This window comes from Lepidochelys kempii, chromosome 8 (assembly GCF_965140285.1).
Source record: "Lepidochelys kempii isolate rLepKem1 chromosome 8, rLepKem1.hap1, whole genome shotgun sequence".
NCBI lineage: Eukaryota > Metazoa > Chordata > Testudines > Cheloniidae > Lepidochelys > Lepidochelys kempii.
Window position 1 is genome coordinate 63,989,585 of NC_136387.1, and position 20,958 is coordinate 64,010,542.

Genomic DNA, 20,958 nt, shown 5'->3' on the forward strand with positions numbered 1-20,958 from the left:
GCGGACAGTGCCAAATAGACACTGACCCTCACAGGGGCGTGGCATAGGGACACATCATTTCAGGGGAAGCCCAGGAATGATTGTTCTTCATTGCACCAGGCCTGGGGGTTGTTGTGTGGGGAGCTTGATGCAGCTGACTGAAGAGTTGGGGATGCTGAGACCAGTATTGTGTCTCCACTACTATTGCCACCCTCCTTGTCCCAGTTGGTCCTTTCTGGCTCATATCCAACTTGGGATCAAGGACGGGGGAGACCGAAAGGCCCCTGAATTGTCTGCTCAGTAGTTGCCAATGTGTACCCCAGAGGCCAGGGAAGTAACTGGATGACAATCTATCTGAGCTATGGATAAGCATAATAGGGTGCTGTGGGCATGAGTGTTATGCCATCTCTGCTCTTAAAAAATGGAACTATTCAATGTCTTCTGTACACTGATTTGGTGATAAATGCGTAAGTCAGTGAACTAGTAGCAATGTCTGGTGTCTGCAGCTATTTACAAACTGAGCTATGTTCCTACTGGCTATCTCAAGAGGACCAGAGCAGAGAGAACATGAACATCACTGGTCCGTGGCTAGAACTGTTTAAAATCATTTGGAAATATAGAAATGTCTGAAAATGAGAAAAATAAAATAAAATAAGCAAGGCAAAAAATACCCCCCAAACAAATCTTAGTAAATGAGTATAAATATTAGCTGTATCCTCCAGAAGACACCTTTTCATCCAACAGATACAAACAGGCTAACATATGTGGATATAGACACCCTGCCCCATAAAAGTGAAATGCAAGTGAACTAATCAGTTCTACAGAAGTAGGGACATGGTTGGGGCTTGAATTGGTTGCCATTCAGGGGAGGCATGGCATTAGTAGCACTTGTTTCTCCTGTTTTTCTGATTAAGGCCCCAGTCCTATAAGCAGATCCACATGGGCAGGCTCAGGGGGGCTGTCCAAGTGAATCTAGAGTAGGCCTAGGGGCAAGCAACAGCTATGCCATGCTGTTCTTCTATGAGAAGGCTTCATGCTATTCTCAAGCCCAAGAGTTGCTAGCCTCTGACCATGCTCTACATAGACTATTGAGTAAGATATACTGATGCCTAGCAAAGCAATCTCATGAAAAAAGCCCAGCTGAAATTACTTAGAAGCTGATGCCAGTGGTTAAATAGGCTGGCTGTTTCCAATATTTGTAAAATAAAATAAACAGGCCGGTCCTCACTACACAATCACCTACAGCAGGTATTTTTGTTTTCAAATGAAATCTATTTAAGGTGTTACCAAACATCTAACAAATGGAAAAAAATGTCCAAATGCTGTTGCGCTCAAAAAGGTTTAATGATGTAAGAGATTAAGGCCTTTTCCCCCCCTGCTTAAAAAAAAATCCATGAAGGCTGAAAAGTTCAAACCAGTCTATGAAGTTTCAGCCCAGTGCAATTTAAAAAGGTTGAGTTACAGCATATTATACCAAACGTAGCACATTATGAATTCCATATTCCCTCAGCAAGAGTGGCATATTTAATGAGTAAGCCAAGTCATTCAGCTCTGTTTCCATTTTATGTTTTTCCCAAAATTGTATTAGGCTAAAATGGACATTTCAACTGGCAATAGGAAAAATAGCAGAATAATGAATTTGTAGGCAATAAAGCAATAACTAACAAGTTACTAGGACTTTACAAAACGTGTGTTCTATGTGAAAGGTATCATGTGTACATTATCTCAATGTCAGCAAAAGCTTTTTATAATGCAGTTTTAAACAGGGTTTTCAACTTTCCACGTGCGTCAGCCCTACCCTGTATTTTGTCTTTTGTACTATATGACTTTTTCCTGCTAAAACAGCCACACAAGATTTGCCAGAGCATATCTGATTGCTGGTTGGATTAAGACCAGCATCCAGCAAAAGTCATTTTTTTACATTCCAAAAGTAAGAGAAAAAAAATCCTTTAATTCACCTCACCAGCTCTGCAGTGTACGAAGCAGTAAAATTTCCCTCCTGACCCCTGTGGTAACTGATTTACACCCTGAAGCATGAGATTTAATTACCATTATTTGAGGACAGTCTATTTCGCTTCCTTGCACTCTCTCACTCATAAAGGTGCATTTCCTCCTTCCAGCAAAAAGTAATTATCTCTTTGCAATTATCAGCACAGATGTGGCAAAATTTGAATTTTCATGATTATTCAATAAGATTTGGAGCACTGAAGAATATGTACCCAGCGAGATCATTCAGCTGGCCTCAGGATTAATGAGGCTCTTGAATAGAAGATGCTGCAGAGAGTGAAGGGGCTTTTATAAGAGACTGTTCCAATACAACTGTTAAGATGGGCGGGGAAAGGATAATTACAGATTCTTCCCTGTCCATCCCCAAGAATACATATTTTTAAAGGGCACATTATCATTTAGGTTGCTGCAAGGTTGACTCTTATTTGCATTAGAGTTAGCTTCATTTACACTTTAGACACTGGGAATTATTCAGCTTTGTGAGAGAGATGAGCCAAAACCAAAACACCATATCTGAACTCTTTGTAAGGTTCTGAACCAAAACCCTCAGATCTGAGCACTCTTGAACTTGGAGTTTGAACCCCACATCTGAGCCTTCCCAAGTTGCAGGGTGCTCAGATTTGGTTCATGATAGTGTTAGCTTCAAGCTGCAAACTGGAATCCAGAAACATGGTTTTCTTTCACGCCCATCTCCCTGTAGAACAAATGTGTAGTTGATAAACTTGAATTTTCTGGGTGTGGATGGCAGAACTTCCTCCATAGGTGGAGCAAGCAGAAATTTGACCAACTGTAAAAGCAGCTGCTCGGGCCTTCAGTGAGGATTCAATGCTGATTTTAGCTGACTGGTTGATTGTATTTGACTCCCCTTGCAAGCAGCCATGGAACAGGTTGTTTGACCTCTCTAGCTGAGATCCTGATTCTCAAAATGTGAAACTTTTTGCTTGTACATTGAGCCCATTTGTTAAAGAAATAATCCAGTGACAGTAGCAAACTCCCAAGTGCCATTGTACCAGAGTGACTTTTCAGTAGAGAAATGCACTTTGAGCCTTGTAAAGTACCCAGATACCACAGCATGAGCACCAGATAAATGCTGATAATAATCTTTAATCATAACACGTTACTAGTGTTTCCATAATTTTGTATAAGACGTCCTGAGTTACTTCTGAAAGAGTCTGAATTACTCTGTTCCAAAGCATATGCATTTGTTATATGCATGATCACACTATATACATAACTCTTTTCAGGCTGAAGGGGGTGGCTTAGTTATTTAAACATCAGGTTGCAAACAGCCAGGTCCCATGGCACTCTGGATTCAAATGCTGGCAGGGTCATCTCAGTCCTTCAATCTATCAAGGTAGAGCAACTGAGTTTCCTGTATATGGGCATCTTTGGGACCATAAAAGCCATATGCCTGAGACACAAAGCTCTGACAACCCTGATACTGGGTGTGGGCACTCAAAGCCAGTCTGTGTAACCACTAGACGGGGGAGGGGGGGGGTGTTGCATGTCCCAGGCACTCAGGGATGTTCTGATATACCATACCCCAGACAGATTCAAATTGCAGGGCTCCTGTAGAACTATGACCACCTTTTAAAGGTGCCCTCACCCCCCAAGGAGTGTGACAGTGCACATTTAGATGGGGCATTATAAGTTATAGCTTGAGAAAGAGTCCAAGTATACATGTCTACTGCGTAAGCAGCATAATGAGTCGTACATTAAGCCCTACTGATCTGGCTTGGGGAAAATACACTGTCAGCTACATCAGCAAACATAGTACGTACATGGAACAAGCTAATCCTGGAAAAGAAGCCCTCATTTCTAGAATTGTTTCAAAATTTACAGAAACTTATTTCATGGACCACATAAATATTGTAAGATCCATTTTACTGCGGAAAGAAATGATTGCAACTAGGATGCAGGCTTACGCTGTTATAATGACAGTATTTACAGGTAATTGGGGTTTCTTGTTGTTGTTGCTAAACTGTGTCTTGGCTCAGACCTCTCAGTGTTTTCTGGCAGTTAGACTGTACTGAACATACAGTTACTGACCTGAATAGTACTTGCATAATATTTAGAATGCATTGAGAAATTGAGATGGGAGGGGATGGTAAATGGATTTCTAAACAAAGACGCAAACAAATGTTTAATTCAGATAATAGCTTTAATTTTAATTATTTAATGGAGTGAAAATTAATGGACACTTGGCAGAATTAAATTTGAATAATTGCTTTTGTCATTCAATTTCTGTGGCAATCACTTGCTACTAATTTTGAAACAAAAAGCTTAATTTAATATTTTAAGAATTTGGTGAGTAAACAGCTTTAATATCTTAATAGCACATTAAAATGCAAAGAAATTATCAGTTTTTTCAAGAACAAGGTCAAATGGACACATTTCATCCAATTTTTTAAATAAATTGCATCATCTCAGATGGGGAAAAATTAACATATGGTATATGAAGAAAAACATTTTTAAAGTATTCCTGATTTCAAATTGTATTATGAAATAAATGGTGTACAAAAGAAGGCTGGCTAATTTTACTTTTAAAAGAATGTACAATGTATTTAGCTGGGCAGATGCTTATAACTACCAAAACAATTAGCACTGAAATGACAATTACTATTCCTTCTTAACTAATTTTTGGTCTGTCTCATGGCCTACCTGTATGCAAACTATTTTTTACATGATGACTTGTACACCAAACTGAGATTGGTGAACCACATAGGCAGTTCTATAAATATTGACTAATCCTTTTATCTTGAGTGACAGTGGTCCTTGCTTGCACAGCCAATTGGCAAATAACAAGCAATATCAGCCAGTGCTTGTAAGGAGGTTTAATTATTCTTTTCAGAGTAACAGAAGTGTTAGTCTGTATTCGCAAAAAGAAAAGAAGTATTTGTGGCACCTTAGAGACTAACCAATTTATTTGAGCATAAGCTTTCGTGAGCTACAGCTCACTTCATCGGATGCATACCGTGGAAACTGCAGAAGACATTATATACACAGAGACCATGAAAAAATACCTCCTCCCACCCCACTCTCCTGCTGGTAATAGCTTATCTAAAGTGATCACTCTCCTTACAATGTGTATGATACTCAAGTTGGGCCATTTCCTGCACAAATCCAGGTTTTCTCACCCTCCCTGGAAATGGCCCAACTTGATTATCATACACATTGTAAGGAGAGTGATCACTTTAGATAAGCTATTACCAGCAGGAGAGTGGGGTGGGAGGAGGTATTGTTTCATGGTCTCTGTGTATATAATGTCTTCTGCAGTTTCCACGGTATGCATCCGATGAAGTGAGCTGTAGCTCACGAAAGCTTATGCTCAAATAAATTGGTTAGTCTCTAAGGTGCCACAAGTACTCCTTTTCTTTTTAATTATTCTTGAGAACTAAACAGGGATTTAATCTTTGGCTTCTCAGTGGGGCTTGCATGTATGTTTTATGTTGATCTTAATACAAACTAGAATATATATTGTTTGTTATTATTTTTGAAATCTCATATAATACTGCTTAAACAACAGAGATGCACATTCAGACATTGAAATTCTTATGAAATAATGTTTCCTAAAATTTATCCTAACATGCAGGTTCTTTACATTCCAGGGTTTTTCCTTCTGTAGGCAAAGGAACACTGTAGTGTGGTTTCATTCTTGGTCATACATCACCATTAGTAAATGTTCTATTTAATTTAAAAAGTGGAAATGTATATGATTTACAACCAAATGTTCTTTGTTCATGGAATTATTTTCATTACTTAATTTTTATACTGATGTGCACTTAAGGCCTGATTCTCTGCTGCTTTGTACCTTCTGTAGTCATTGACTCCTACATAAAATAAATACAAAGTGTGTGTGATTGCTACTATTCTGACTTCCCACCCACTTACCATGGGTATGAATGACTAAACTAACTGCAAAAAGTGGAGAATCAGCCCTTTTTTGTGATACCTTTATGAGTGGCAGGAAGGATAAACTGGAAGGATAGACTCAATGATATATGTGCAGGGCTCAGACAGGTGAAATGGGGATACATAAGTACCTAGACAGACCATATATTGTGCCGTCTACTTTGCCAATTCACGCTATGAAAGGTGTAGTATGAAGTTCTGATCCATACATTGTTAAATGAATTCTGAAGACTCTGAGGGCATACAGCTCTTGGCATACTTAAGCACCCAGCTGATTCTACTGCTTCAATATTACATACATTTTTAGCCCTGACACAAAAACCCAGTGACACCTAAAGGGCTACAAAAGCAGTGCATGATTGAGTTGTACATTGTACACTTGTGGACACTTCATTCGTTATGTTAAAGGCAGAAAAAGTGGGCTACATCAGGAAGGTGATGTATTAAAACATCGGCTGAGGCATAGCAGCTCAATGGAACTTCACTTTTCATATAGTCAAATAACTTCTAGTATAGCAAAAAGCAGGACAGGACTACAGCATATAGATTACTGTAAACTGGGTAAGGCAGATATTGTTCTGGCCCCCAGTCAATGAAGGTTTAGAAAGTGAACTTGACTTTAAGAAAGTCGGTCCCAATTATTCCTATTTCTGTCAGGTGTCACTACACATTAATGTACAAATAGACATCTCATGATGGAATATTTATAAGCTAGTTGGGAAATAGACAGACTACAGCAGTAATAGTCCATTGCCAAAACATAAGAGATAGTACTGGCTACATTTGATGATCTGAAGTTTCATCTGGAAACTTCACACCATAATTTGAGAATGATAAATGACAAGGGTCATTGCTAAGACAGGGGTCTAGCTTTGATAATGATTGAGTAAAGTGGACAGACAATGAATTAATATGGCTGCTATTCCAAACTAATCAAAATAGTTTAACTTGTTCCTATAATTTCCCTTGGAGGACGTTTGTGTTTTGCTGTAGTAGGTCAATCTCTTTATAGGTTTACATTCAAAGACAGGTACAGTATGTGATAGCAAATTATCTTCAATGAAGGGAATAGTTTCTTATCATATGCTGTTAACTGCACTACAGAGTTCTTATACAGTTCCTGGAGAGCCAACATAGACCAATCTAAGCCAATTTAATTTCAGTGGGAGATATTTGAGTTCAGACACTATTTTGGTTAATTACTTCATAATGATCATACGTTGAAATTATATTTCAACTGAAGAGCTCCATACATTTCATTTCATTCTCTGGAATAAAAACTGGGGAGGAAAATGGAATCTCTGTGTTACAACGCATGTGAGTTTTCAACCAAAAATCCCACTGGGATCTTCTGCAGGCCTCCATGGGAGCGTAAATGGATTTCCCCTCTCCATTGCATATGTACTGGTCACTCGTGAATGATGTGGTTCCTGGCTGTTCTGCATGAGAAGGGAAACTGGGGGATATAGGCCCCATTTATTAAGTTTCAGATCTATGTCAGATATGTATTGTTAGCATCAGAGTGAATCTGTTGAAGGAAGGGAAAGGTCACTCCCGAAATGTCGTGAAGTGAGCACTGAATATCAGAACTAACGGGTCACCCTGGAGAAAGCTGAATCTATAAAAGGAGGAGTGGGGACATGATTATGGGAAAGCTTTTTTCTATTTAAGGTACGTATATGGCCTCCATCACTGTAGTTTCTCAGCACTTGACAATCGTTCATGTATTTATCCTCACAATACCCCTGTGAGGCTGGGAAGTGCCAGTATTCCATACCTTACAGATAGGAACAGAGGCACAGAGAGACTAAACGGCTTGCCCTGGGTCACACAGGATGTTTGCTGCAGAGCTGGACTTAAACCAGGTTTCCCGCAGCCCAAGTAGCGCTCTACCCACGGGACCATCCTTCCCCTCAACTGAATGAATGTAAATGAGAAAGAAGAACTTGCAGTCTCTGAGCTATGTATTATTTTATTATTCATACATATTAATGAACAGTTCTTGGCTTTTACCATGTGATAAAAAAAATGTATTTTTCCAGAAGAATTGCCACTTTCACACCCACTCTGCCATGGAAAGCAATTTGTTGGATCACATCTTCTCTCAATTTGATTATACTGCCATTCAAGACAAATTTGTAGCTTGCTCTTTTCTTCATCACTTACTTACCACATGTACAGTGTATGTACAGAGCTTAGCACAAGGCCCTGACCCTGATTGGCACCACTATACACTACTGCAGTACAAAACAATAACAGCATCTATTCTCATTGCTGTCAACCACTGGGGACCAACCATCCCTTGATAAACAGATTCCCCCCTGTAATTAGAGTTCATTTTATTAAATATCTAAAACAGTTTGAGAAAAACTGGCCTGCACTTATCCAATCAAATCTTCTTCTTTTTTTAGGTATTCACTGTGAAGAAGACATTAATGAATGTTACATGAACCCTTGCCAAAATGGTGGCACTTGTGAGAATTTTCCTGGAAATTACACTTGTCATTGCCCATTTGGAGAGAAGGAGGGGATTTCTTTTGGTGGCAGGAACTGTACTGAGGTCCTCCTTGGCTGCAATGACCATCAATGCCAAAACAGTGGTTTATGTATCCCACATCTAAAAAATGGCCACCATGGACCCAGCTGCATCTGCCCACCTGGGTATACTGGAACACACTGTGAAACAATAACCACCTTTTCTTTTGAGGGAAATGGTTTCCTGTGGGTGAACAGAGACATGACCGCTGTACAGGGATCTTTCTATAACATAAACCTGAGGTTTCAGACTGTGCAACCTACAGCTTTTATATTTCACCGCGGGAAGAAAGATACGTTTGTCACATTGGAGTTACTGAACGGCTACTTACGCTTATTCATGCAAGTCAATAACCAGCCACAGGTTCTTTTGCATATTTCACATAATGTCAGTGATGGAGAATGGCATTCTGTGGAGGTAACCTTAGCAAGAGCTGTTACCCTTAATCTACTTGACAGCTCTTGTATAGAATCATGTGTCAATAAATCTACTGCTGCAATAGATAGTGATCAACTGATGCTTGCATTTCAGAACATATTTTTGGGTGGTTTACGAGAGGGAAACATGAGCAGTGACTCTCCACCTAACATCTATAATATGCATTCGGCACCTTCATTTGTAGGCTGTCTTCAGGACATTGAAATAGACTTGAACATTATTACCCCTGAGAACATATCAAGTGAAACATCTTTAAATGTCAAATCAGGCTGTACGAAACAGGACAGGTGTGAAAACCACCCTTGTCAAAATAGGGGACGCTGCATCAACTTGTGGCTGAGTTATCAATGTGACTGCTACAGGCCCTACACAGGGCCAAACTGTTCAACAGGTAAGATAATGTTTTTGGCATTAGTGTATTAAACACCAGCTCAAAGCATAATCACAAATAACAAATCTGTTTATATCAGTGATGAAATGCCATGACCCTTAAGACCTCCGCTGCTTACTTTCAACTGGTGAGAAAACACAAGAGGTTAGTAGAAGCACTTGTTCATTATTTTCTAGTTCTCTCTATAGGAAGCCTAAATTTCAATCAGGCAGAAAAGTCAAGCTAAATTGATGGGTTCTGCTCATCCAGTGCTTTAATTTTTTTTTAGTTTTAATATGCCATTAAACTTTGGGAAACTCAGGTTTACTGTAGGTGTAGCACCCAGTGACCTAAAGGCTATGTCTACACTATAAGCTAATGGTGTGATTCCCCTGCTCATGTACACATACTTGCCCTAGCTCTCATCCAGATAGAGTGAATATAAATAGCAGGGAAGCCACTGTAACACTGGTATCAACAGTGGAAGCACAGCTGAGCCAGGCTGACTACAAACCTCTCTGAAACTGGGCTAGCTAGCTTGATGACAGCTAGTGTGAGTACATGTCCATGACAGGGGAATCACATCACAAACTTGTAATATAGACATAGCCTTAGGAGCTTAAGTCCTATTTTTAAAACTCACTTAGGTACTAGTGAGTCTCAGTATCTGTATGTAAAGCAGTACTCCTGTTTTTGAGGGTAAATGAAGAATGAATAAAATATTGAACAAATGAAAAAAATTAGACATTTAAAAAAAAATCATATCTGAGCTTTCACCGGCAGATTAAGCCTGACAGTCAATAGCATCATTTTACCAACCAACCTAGGGAGAATGAACAGCCTGAGGATTGGTAATCGGATCTTTGGTTAGCTGGTTGAAGTCCATCCCAGGGTAAGAGTTACCAATAACAGTTACCATCTGAGAGCTGCCTGGTTGCCTCTGTGAAATGAGTCAATTTCCCACTGAACATGCACCCACATCTCAAAAACCATTTAACTGGCATCCTTATGGGCAGAATCAGCAGAAAGGCCAAAACCTGAATAGGCCTGGAAATTGAATTACCCTCACTTTCCTCCACATTAGGGTTGCCAGTCCTCCAGGATTGTCCTGGAGTCTCCAGGAATTAACAATGAATTTTTAATTAAAGATTATGTCATGTGATGAAATCTCCAGGAATTCATCCAATCAAAGTTGGCAACCCTACTCCATGTGATCCTCCACGTACGAGCTGAGGGAAACTGGAGGGACAATATGAGGTCCCTGTATTGCTGTCTGCTATGCTCTACCGGCTATGTGGATAAACAGAGTGCGCCATTCCCCAGGGTTTTAAATATAGCACCTTTCTGGAACACTTTGAACTGGACCCTCCCCTCCTTTCTCAGCAAAAGCCTAGTGATCTCAGACTGGGAGTTTTGTCTGAGGAAGGTGTGCAGGATTTGGCCCTGTATTCACACACAAATGCCCCCCACCCCTTGGTACAAATTACTAAGTTTCTACTAACACATGATAATTTGGGGATGAATAAAAGACAGTTTATTTTTTAAACCAGGCAGTCTGGAAAAAAATGAAGAGCATCAGCAGTGCCCTAGCTAGATTCAAAGGGCCAGATCCTCAGCTGGTGCAAGTTGGCATAGCTGCATTGAAGGCAATGAAGCTACACTGATTTATACCAGCTGAGGATCTGGTCCCAGGGGGTTATTGGATGTATTTCACCAGAAAGCTGCATCTTGAAGTCCCTTTCAAAATGTTTAAATATTATATCATTTCATGTGCTGTATTTAATAGTTATTGATACCTTATTTCTTTTTTTTTTAATGTAAAATGATAAAGTCTGAGAGGTAATTCTAACAGACTGCTTTGAACTCCAGCTGTAATTTATCCAAAGGTTTGAAAAGCAACTTTGGAGTGTAGGAGAACATCTGGTAAATATGTTTGACTCTTTATATGAAGTGAAATGAAAACCATTCAGGGCCGGGAGAGGCTTATTCTTGCATTAGAACTGTTGAGAATGATTAAAAAGTATTTGGTATTTTTTTCTGCTAACCACAATATTCCTTGCAAATCATACCACCATTGCCACTTTGATACATGGATGTTAGATATATGCAGGACTTAAAACAGTATGGCATTGGGGAGGAAGGGACTTGTGGCGAGGGATAACATAAGAAATGCTGGTGTCCTTTTGAAGAAAAGTTGCTGCCAAGGATTTAATTGACATGAGGCAATATTTTCACTACATATACAAAATAACAAACAGATGTTGACTTATTTTGATCAGCATCCAGATGTAGAGACACAAGAGGTTAATATTGACCAAGGGGATGCTAAGTGTCCCATCAAACCCAAGATCAGATTCAGTATTTTTTTTGTGTGTGTGGGGGGCAAAGTAATAGAAAAATTTCAAGTACAGTATTACCTTTTTCTAAGACTCACCCGTCCTTCGGAGGTTGCAAGGCTCCTGTGCTCCAGCTCCTCACTCCATTAGAAATGCTCGCTTTTTTTCACATGGAAAATGCTTAGTTCTCAAGGACTGCCTTCTAGAGAGGGTGCACTCTACAATGCTCTCATACCTCAAAACACCCATTCCAGCAAAAGGGAAGATTTATTTCTACATGTCATGGTTTTAACAAGCAGATAAAGAAAGAAATGTGGATAATCTCTTTCATAAAATTAAAATATTTCATACGTAGTTATTTATGAAATTATCTATTCAGGAGCAAGTCGGGGATTTATTCCCCTTACTAAATAATATTACTGTGGCACATAGTAACACCCTGGTTGTTAAAGGATTGTTAGGGTTTCCACAGTCAATCCCCTATTTTCATGGGTTTTATAACCGAGTTATAAAAAAAGTCGTGCTGCAGGCAGAAACTTGACATATGAGTTTTACTGCACAAAAGAGGACTCTGACTCTTTAGTTACAGGAGCGATTTCTTTCTTTAAACCAGGTTGACACTTTTTATGCATTTGACATGCTAAAAAAAAATAGCTCTTGAAAGTGTTTAGGCAGAAAGCCTACAATATGGAGAACAAGATTTTGAAACTTAAAAAATGTAAAACGAATAGAAATACTGTGGTTCAAAAAGCTGATGCATCAGAATAAATAGTTTCAATTACAGTGGTTTGGGAGACATTTTCTGTTCTTAATTAAAAATCCCTAGCTTCATTATGGAAAATAGAGAGTGACAGAAAGAGAGGAGTTCTGGTTTAATCATCTTAACTGATAAACACAATTTTTTTAAAAAGTGTCTTGGATTCTAGATCATTTGCCTACCCAGGTGGTACAGCAGTGTCATGTGTTGGCAGAGACTGATCATATATAGAAATGACAATTTGGGAGCCAGAGTCACTGATGGATCTAGGCTGATGCAGATCAGCATAGGTGTAATCTGCCAAGGGAATAAAGGGCTATCACAGCTCCAGAGTGGGTGGTGATGTGTAGAAACCAAAGAGAAAATAAGAGCATGTGCTAAATCAGCATATGCTCTTATCAGCCTCTTTGTTTGGAGACCTAGTCCTGATTTAACATTGTCCACTTTCCTTGATGGGAATGTTTAGGGAGTATATGTAGGGGAAACATTTCCTGCCCTCCCTGAGGATAAATCCCTAATGGTGCATAGGGGTCCACTTGGAATGGGTTACACTTCCCTACGCCAGCAGTAGTGCATATGGTCTTGGGGTGAAATCCTACCCCCGCTGAAGTCAATCACAAAACTTTTATTAACTTCAGTGGTGCCAGGATTGTACCCTTGGTTTTTAGGGGATGATAACAGTTAGGTTGGGCTCAAAATACACCCTTCTTATGACCAGTACAAATAACTGTGCTGGAGTCTGCCCTGAGAAACCATCTGGATACACATCCTCACAAGATGTACAGAAGCTGCAAAAGGGGAAGAATGTGGTGTAATAATGTACCTTATAGCACCAAAATAAAGCCTAACCCTGCTCCCATTGAAGCCAATGTGAATTTTCCCATGGAAGCCACTCAGACCAGAATCAAATCCTTATTTTGTCCTTAAATGCTAGCAGGTGCCTCTCTTTATTAGTGGTAGATGTTTGATCATTGTGCTGCCTGCATTAGTCAATTAGTCTTAAATTATTTTATTTTCTCTCTCTTTCCCCCCTCATTTCAAGAGTACATGCCAGGCCGATTTGGACGTGAGGACTCCTCGGGGTATGCTGCTTTTTCTGTTGATGCTGGTCAGAACGAAAACATGACTATATCAATGTTTGTCCGAACACGGAAGTCTTCTGGCTTGTTACTAGCTGTGAGGAACAGTACATCTTTGTATATAAGGATCTGGTTGGAAGATGGGAAACTAGTCATGTTAGCCTCAAATTCCACCAAATTGTTCGGCACATGGACTGTGAGTGATGGAAATTTTTACTTAATATCATTAAAAATACAGCCAAATAGGGCTGAATTGTTCCAGTCATCTCAACAGCTAGGCTACATTTCTACTCCAATACTAACAGTCCAAAGTAGGGATATTCTCTATATTGGAGGACTACCAGACAAACAAGAAACTGATATAAATGGTGGGTATTTTAAAGGCTGTATCCAAGATTTAAGACTGAATTACCAACAACTGGAATTTTTCCCCATTACCACATCACTGTATTCTGTCATCAACCGAACACTGATCAACGTGACCCAGGGCTGTACTGGTGACAATCTTTGCAAGGTGAGGATGCCATTTCTCAAAGCATGTTTCCATGTTTAGAGCAAGGACTCCTCTTTTGGCCCATGAATGTTCCCATGCAATATGTGACAGTAATGACATCTTAAACAAATAAACATGCTGGTAAGAGCAGATTTTGCTGAATAGTGCTGAACATCATGGGCATCAGCAGCAAAATATATGGGGTTATGAAAGGTGAGGTAAGGATAACCATTTACTAAACCTGCTATCCATGATTGGAACCTGTAAGGCTTTATAGCTTTCAATCCAAAGTAAACACAATTCCGTTTTATCCCAAGAAATCCTGCCTTCCCTTGTGTGGGACTCCACTGCTACTTGCTAACACTTTGTCTCTACTCTTTCCATTTAGTCCAACCCTTGCCACAATGGCGGCATTTGCTATTCTATCTGGGACGACTTCACTTGCACATGCCCCCCAAACACAGCAGGGAAAGCATGCGAGGAAGTTAAGTGGTGTGAGCTCAGCCCTTGTCCTCATGAAGCACAGTGCCAGCTGGTACACCAAGGATTTGAATGTAGGTACATTTCTATCATCCCTATAACCTCTGGGAAACTGAAAGAACTTCAGATAACGTTGATTTTCATGACCTGTTCAATTAAATCAAGCATTCCAATTCTCATGCAACCCAGCAGAATTTTGTTTGTTGTTAATGATGATAATATAAAATAATAAATAATAGAATCTTGATCACTGCTATTAAAAGTATTATGAATGGAATAATGGGATACTAAAATTCAAGTTTCAGCCATCATCTGTGGCTGATCACAAATTAAGATCCATTTAATCTTGGGCCTCTTTTTTAAAATTACCCTTCCATTTTGAAAGCAGTGGAGTGAGGATTCAGATAATATTGCCTGCAGGGGCTTTACTCTTCAGTTAATCAATGCATCTACTTGGCATGTTTATAAAATAGACCACTTTGTTCCATCAGAGCACCACTGCAAGGAGATAAGAGGATTAATCTTAAGATGTTCTCCCTCCTCCGGAAAGACATGCCAGATGACATACTCCTGCACACTGCTTTATTCCATTTTCTTAAAGTGAAGGATCTTTAAAAGCTATCTTAAGCATCCTAACACTAGCAATGCATTTGAAGGATAGTCATTTCAACTGGTATCTTAATAAAGAGCATGAGAATTCCAAGAAGCTTGTTCATTTGAAAATTAATGACCACTACTTATCATAAGAACATTTGCCAATGTGTTGGATATCGCTTTTCTATTTCCCCTCCCTTGAAATAGCATGGAATTTAAAAAGCACACTGAGATTTTGTTATGGTGTTTTCCAAAAATCATCCTTTTTTCTCCAAAAATACCCCCATGATGCTGTGAAGCAGGATTACTGTACACAAAGTGCAATGGAAGCAGTTAGAATAGCTGACTCCTAGGAACTGAAGAGTTGGTCAGCAAAAGATTTCTAACATAGACGAAACGGAGCACCCTGCAAATAGATCCATATGATGCAGGTTATTGTTGAGACAGGAAAAAGAGGTCAGTCAGAGTGAGTATTAAAACACATTTATATTTTAAAATACATAGTTATATTTATATCCTAAATAACATATTACACATTCTCTTTGATTATAAAAATCTAATAGGTGATATCTTATCAACAATTTTAGCTGATTATAGTGGAGTATAAACATATGGATGGGAAGTAATTGCACTGTTTCCTTTTGCTAAAAAACAAGGCAATCTACATCTTTAGCAGTCTTTAACTTTAGATCTCAGTGTTCTTTTATGTGGCAATGGTAAGGGGTTGCCATAATGGACATTCATAAACTCCTGGGAGACAGATATGTTATGTATCTTTAATTATCTCTTTGTTTCCATGCATTAGTTTCCAAACTTCTATGTAGACAGACATAATAATATTCCCCTAAACTCACAGACAATAGAACTGAATCGGTTTGTTGTTATTATTGTTTATTATTAGTACTGAGGTGTGTAACAAGGGCCTCCACTCGCCGCTAGGGTAATGCCTCCTTCTGGCCACTCTGGGGATTAGTTCACAAGGTCAACGCCTCTCCTAGTGGTTACACACCATCGTTCCATCTCTCTCTCTGGTCTGCAGCCCCTCTCTTCCTCCAGGAAATGCAGCATCTTCTTTGTGACTTGGCCCTTTGGCTAGGTCACTCAGCGTTCCACCCTTCCGAGGTATAGTCCGTCAAGTCTCTACAACATGCAGCCAAGGTCTGTTCAGTCCCCAACTTTGCTGCTTTCTCCCTGGGCTGCTTCCTACTCTGGCACTACCCACTTCTTTGGTGTTTGCTGGCCTCTCTTCTCCCTCATCTTAGTGAGCAACTGTGAGCTACTTGTATCTATAGCCCCCAAACACACCTCCCTTCTGCCAGGGAGTGACTGCAGACTACCTCCCCACAGCTGCCTTCCTGCTATCAGCTCCCTGGCTTTATAGAAGACCTGCCTGTTCCTGCACAGGTGAGCATCCCCTAATTAGGGCTTTCCTCTCGGCCTTCAGCCTAATAAGTTAACTGGCCCATCTGGCGTGCATTAACCCCTTCAGGGCAAGTGTGGGGTGGACACCTAGAAGCCCCAATCAGCAACTGGGGTCCAGCTATGATAGGTGCTATACACACATATAATAATTTCAGATTCTGCACTAAAAAGCTTGCATTGTAGGTCTATGATGAAACACAACAGGTAGGTAGATGTGGGAGGCAAGAAGTAGATGTGGGAGGCACAAGGTAAGAGACAGATAATTATGATCACTGTCACAAACAGGAGTAACAGCACACTAGCCAGCTAGTCATTGCCAAGTGCTTAATAATGTCCACACAAGAGTGTATTTAAGTTTTTGATTTAAAAAATCTTAGTTGGTTGTCTCTCTGAGAACTGAAGTAAACTTTGAAAATACATACATTACAAACACTGATGTTTCCAAATGCCATAAGTTATGCTAGGAAAACTGTTTCTATTCACGTTCCCATTTTATGAGGCACAAGAGTTGGTATGCCAAGAGACATAATGGTACATCCATTGCCTTAGCATTTAGAGTACACAGGCATAATGTGATCATTCACAGTGCTTAGTGTCTATATCTCCATTCCCAAACTATTTCAAATAAACTTACTTTCTAGTATTTACAGTAAAGTGAAGGGCAGATTCTTTTCTTGTGAGGATTCCCATTAATAATCCCTTATTGGTAATCCCAAGGGTTATTTCAGCCAAAATTTGCCACAATTGGGAAAGAATGCCCACAGATATCCTAGCAATCTGCTTTATCTGACCACCACAGCTCTCACAAACCCTAACACCCATACAGATTTGAACTGAAGCATGAATAGGAGACATTTCCTTCTCTCTTCCCTCCCCCTATATCAGAAGTGGGCAAACTACAGCCCGCGGGCCACATCCAGCTTGCAGGACCATCCCGCCGGCCCCGAGCCCCTGGCCAGGGAGGCTAGTCCCCATCCCCTCCCCCGCTGTCCCCTCTCTCCTGGAGTGATGCTGCCATGTGGGCAGCGTGGCTTGTGCCCACCCACCTCCCAGGCTTTCCAATAAGCCTGTCCTGCTGCTCTGAGCTGCATGGTAAGGGGGCAGGATGTCCTGGGGGCAGTTAGAGGACAGGGGGCGGTCGGATGGGGTGGAGGTTCAGGGAGGGTGGTGGTCAGGAGACAGGGAGGGGGGTTGGATGGGGGGGTTCTGGGGGGGCAGTTAGGGACGGAGGTCCCGGGAGGGCGTGGTCAGGGGACAAGAAGTGGGTTGGGGGTCCTGGAGGGCCTGTCAGGGGGCAGGGGTGTGGATAGGGGGACCAGGGGGATGGTTAGGAGTGAGGGGCCCCGGGAGGGGGTAGTCAGGGGACAAAGAGCAGAGAGGGGTTGGATGGGTCGGAGGTTCTGAGGGGGGCAGTCAGGGGGCGGGAAGTGAGAGAGGGCCAGGCAGTTTGCGGTGGCACAGCCTTCCCTACCCAGTCCTCCATACCATTTCGTAACCCCGATGTGGCCCTTGGGCCAAAAAGTTTGCCCACCCTTGCCCTATATAATAGCACACACCCTGAAAAAGCCTGGAATGCACATTTAAAATCTGACTGTTTTTGTCTATTAAAATGGACAAAATGCCAATGAAAAATGTCAAATATATGTGTAAAGATCAGATTATCAGGCCCTAAAAATGGACACAATTCTGTTCACTAAACTACACTCACAGCCCTATGCGATTAGGGCTATATTCCCCTCCAAGTTCCATCAGTGCAGCATCACTGAAGTCAGTGGAAATATGCCAGTGTGAAATTGAGGGAACATCAACATCATGGGCCTGAATTTCCTTACATTAGTTTTACACTGGTTGTAACTCCACTGACTTTAGTGGAATATTCCTGATTTGTGACAGTGACTCACAATCAAAAGTTGTTGCTTTATATAATCATAATCATCCTAAATTGGTAAACCCCCCTAAAGATACTTTTTCACAAAGGAGAGAAATGGAAGTGGGAGGGTTTCTATTTTTTCTGCAGTTCTGGAACTACTGGGTGTTTACAAAGATTGTAAATTCAGGCAAGTACTGTATCAACAACACATGAACTAATTATTAGACATTCTTTGTAATTCCTACCATTGGCTAATACACCTATTTACCATCTTGGAAAAAACAACACATAAATTAACACCAGTCACTACAGTTCTATTCAGCCTGAATTTCACAAACCTTTACAAAGTTATTTCCCCAGCTCAACAGCTGATGTAAATCATCCCAGCTCCATTGATTTCAGGAGAATTATGCTGATTTTCACCAGCTGAGGATTGGACCTTTATTATTGTTTATTCGTTAAGTGTGGCACAAGACAAAGAAATAGGGCTTGATTCTGATCTCACATGCATTCATTTTATACTAGTGTTTCTCTACCGCCTTCCATGGAGTTACTCCTGATTTGAACAGCCTTACACGAGATCAGAATCAGGGTCACAGTTGCAGCCTAAGAGAGAGTGAGAGTTTAGACAAAAACACTTAGCATGCCGCAGAGGTTACAACATTTAGGGCTAGATCCTCAGCTGATGAAAATCAGCATAGCTCACTGACTTCAGTGGAGACAGGGATTGACATCTTACTCTTATTTTTTAAAATGAGAAGCCAAGAGGCATAATATTGACACTGATTAGAATTTGCATGCTTCATGGAACGAAGTGGAAAGATTGAAATTACAAGAGGCAGGCAGCCTGGCACAGTGGAGTAGGGAAAATGTTGCAAAGGTATCAATCGTAAATTGGCCTGCTTTCTCAACCGATATTATTATCTTTGCACAGGTGTTGCCAATGCAGTGTTTAGCGGCAGAAGCAGTGCAATATTTTACAGAACCAATGGGAAGATACGGAGAGACCTCACCAACATTGTCTTTGGCTTTCGGACTAGGGATGCTGATGTGATACTGCTGTATGCTGAGAAGGAGCCAGAGTTCATTACCATTCGCATTCAGAACACCAGGCTAGTGTTTCAGCTGCAAAGCGGCAACGGCTTTTACGTGCTGACCCTAGCTAGTTCACAGCCCGTGAATGATGGGAAATGGCACCAAGTGATTCTCTCGATGACAGAACCCCTATCCCAGTCGTCTAGATGGCACATTGATATAGATGATAAAAAAGACACTGCAACGAGTACAGTCGCCACAGGAAGCCTCAACTTCCTAAGAGAAGAAATAGATATTTATGTTGCCGACAAAGCTTTTGACAATCTGGATGGCCTACGGGGATGCATGAGCACTATAGAAATCAGTGGCATTTATCTCTCGTACATTGAAAATTATGACGGTCACACAAAAAAACCTCAAGAAGAGCAATTCCTCAAAATATCTGCAAATTCTGTTGTTACTGGCTGTTTGCAATTGGATGCCTGCAGCTCTGATCCCTGTATGCACGATGGGATATGTGAAGACTTATATAGTTACTATCGTTGTACGTGTCCCAAGGGATGGACTGGCATGCACTGTGAAACCAGCATTGATGAATGCTTTTCAAACCCCTGCATTCATGGAAACTGCTTGGATAGAATCGCATCCTATGAGTGCAGATGTGACCCTGGTTATACTGGGGTAAACTGTGAAGAGGACATAGACAACTGCCGTGGTCACCTGTGTGCAAATGGGGCAACTTGCATAGACGGAGTTAACACTTATTCCTGCCTGTGTGCTGGTAACTTCACTGGAAAATTTTGCAGGTATTATAAATAAGAAAGCTTCAGAAGCTAAAAGAAAAGGAGTACTTGTGGCACCTTAGAAAGCTTCTGCTCAAATAAATTGGTTAGTCTCTAAGGTGCCACAAGTCCTCCTTTTCTTTTTGCGAATACAAACTAACACGGCTGTTACTCTGAAACCTGTCAGAAGCTAAAGAAACTCCTGCCATTGGAGCTCACCTCTCAGATGTTTTCCAAATTGTTTAAATTAAACTGAGAAAAGATCAACCCCTACATCAATCCTACATTAATACTGAGGCCACGCTTACACAATGGGTCCTACAGCAGTATAGCCGTGGCACAAAGCTGTGCCACTGTAGTACCACAGCATGGATGCAAAGAAAGGGTTTTTTCTGTCACTGTAGGTACTCCACCTCCCCTAGTGGTGGTAACTAGGTCAACCGAAGCATTGTGCTGTTGACCTGCTGTTGGCAAAATCTACACCAGCGATTACGAAGGCATAGCTACAACACTCAGGGATGGGAATTGTTCACACCTCTGAGCTCCATAGTTATGTCAACCTAAATTTAAGTAGAACAGGACTTAGGTTTTCCCTGCAGAATTATTACCCCACAGACATTCACATTTCAAAGGAATCTAGGGAAATTGTGCAGATCTTGTATTCTGTTGGATCACCAATATAATGTGTACATATTCAAGTAAATCCAAATAACATGTACTTTGCATTTGTCTCTGGGTAAAATTTTCAAAAGCATCCAAGTTACTTAGGAACTTTGGCTCCTAATTCACATAATTTTGTTTGTCTGTTGGTTGAAAAGGCTCTTTTAGTGTCTCTGGAAGCCATTTACGGGGCCAAAATAATAGGAAA

General features: G+C 40.7%; 1 protein-coding gene across 5 annotated transcripts in view; it reads left to right on the forward strand.

Annotated features, from left to right (window-relative positions):
• Positions 1 to 20,958, forward strand: part of CRB1 (crumbs cell polarity complex component 1) — a 161,476-nt gene that overhangs the window by 97,247 nt on the left and 43,271 nt on the right. For 4 of the 5 annotated variants that reach the window (XM_073356740.1, XM_073356741.1, XM_073356742.1 and 1 more), the window contains exons 6-9: positions 8,310 to 9,263; positions 13,378 to 13,928; positions 14,296 to 14,461; positions 19,208 to 20,114. In XM_073356740.1, the coding sequence (XP_073212841.1) occupies positions 8,310 to 9,263; positions 13,378 to 13,928; positions 14,296 to 14,461; positions 19,208 to 20,114 (2,578 nt within the window). The remainder of the gene's footprint in view (positions 1 to 8,309; positions 9,264 to 13,377; positions 13,929 to 14,295; positions 14,462 to 19,207; positions 20,115 to 20,958) is intronic. The other variant, XM_073356745.1, reaches the window with a different exon arrangement.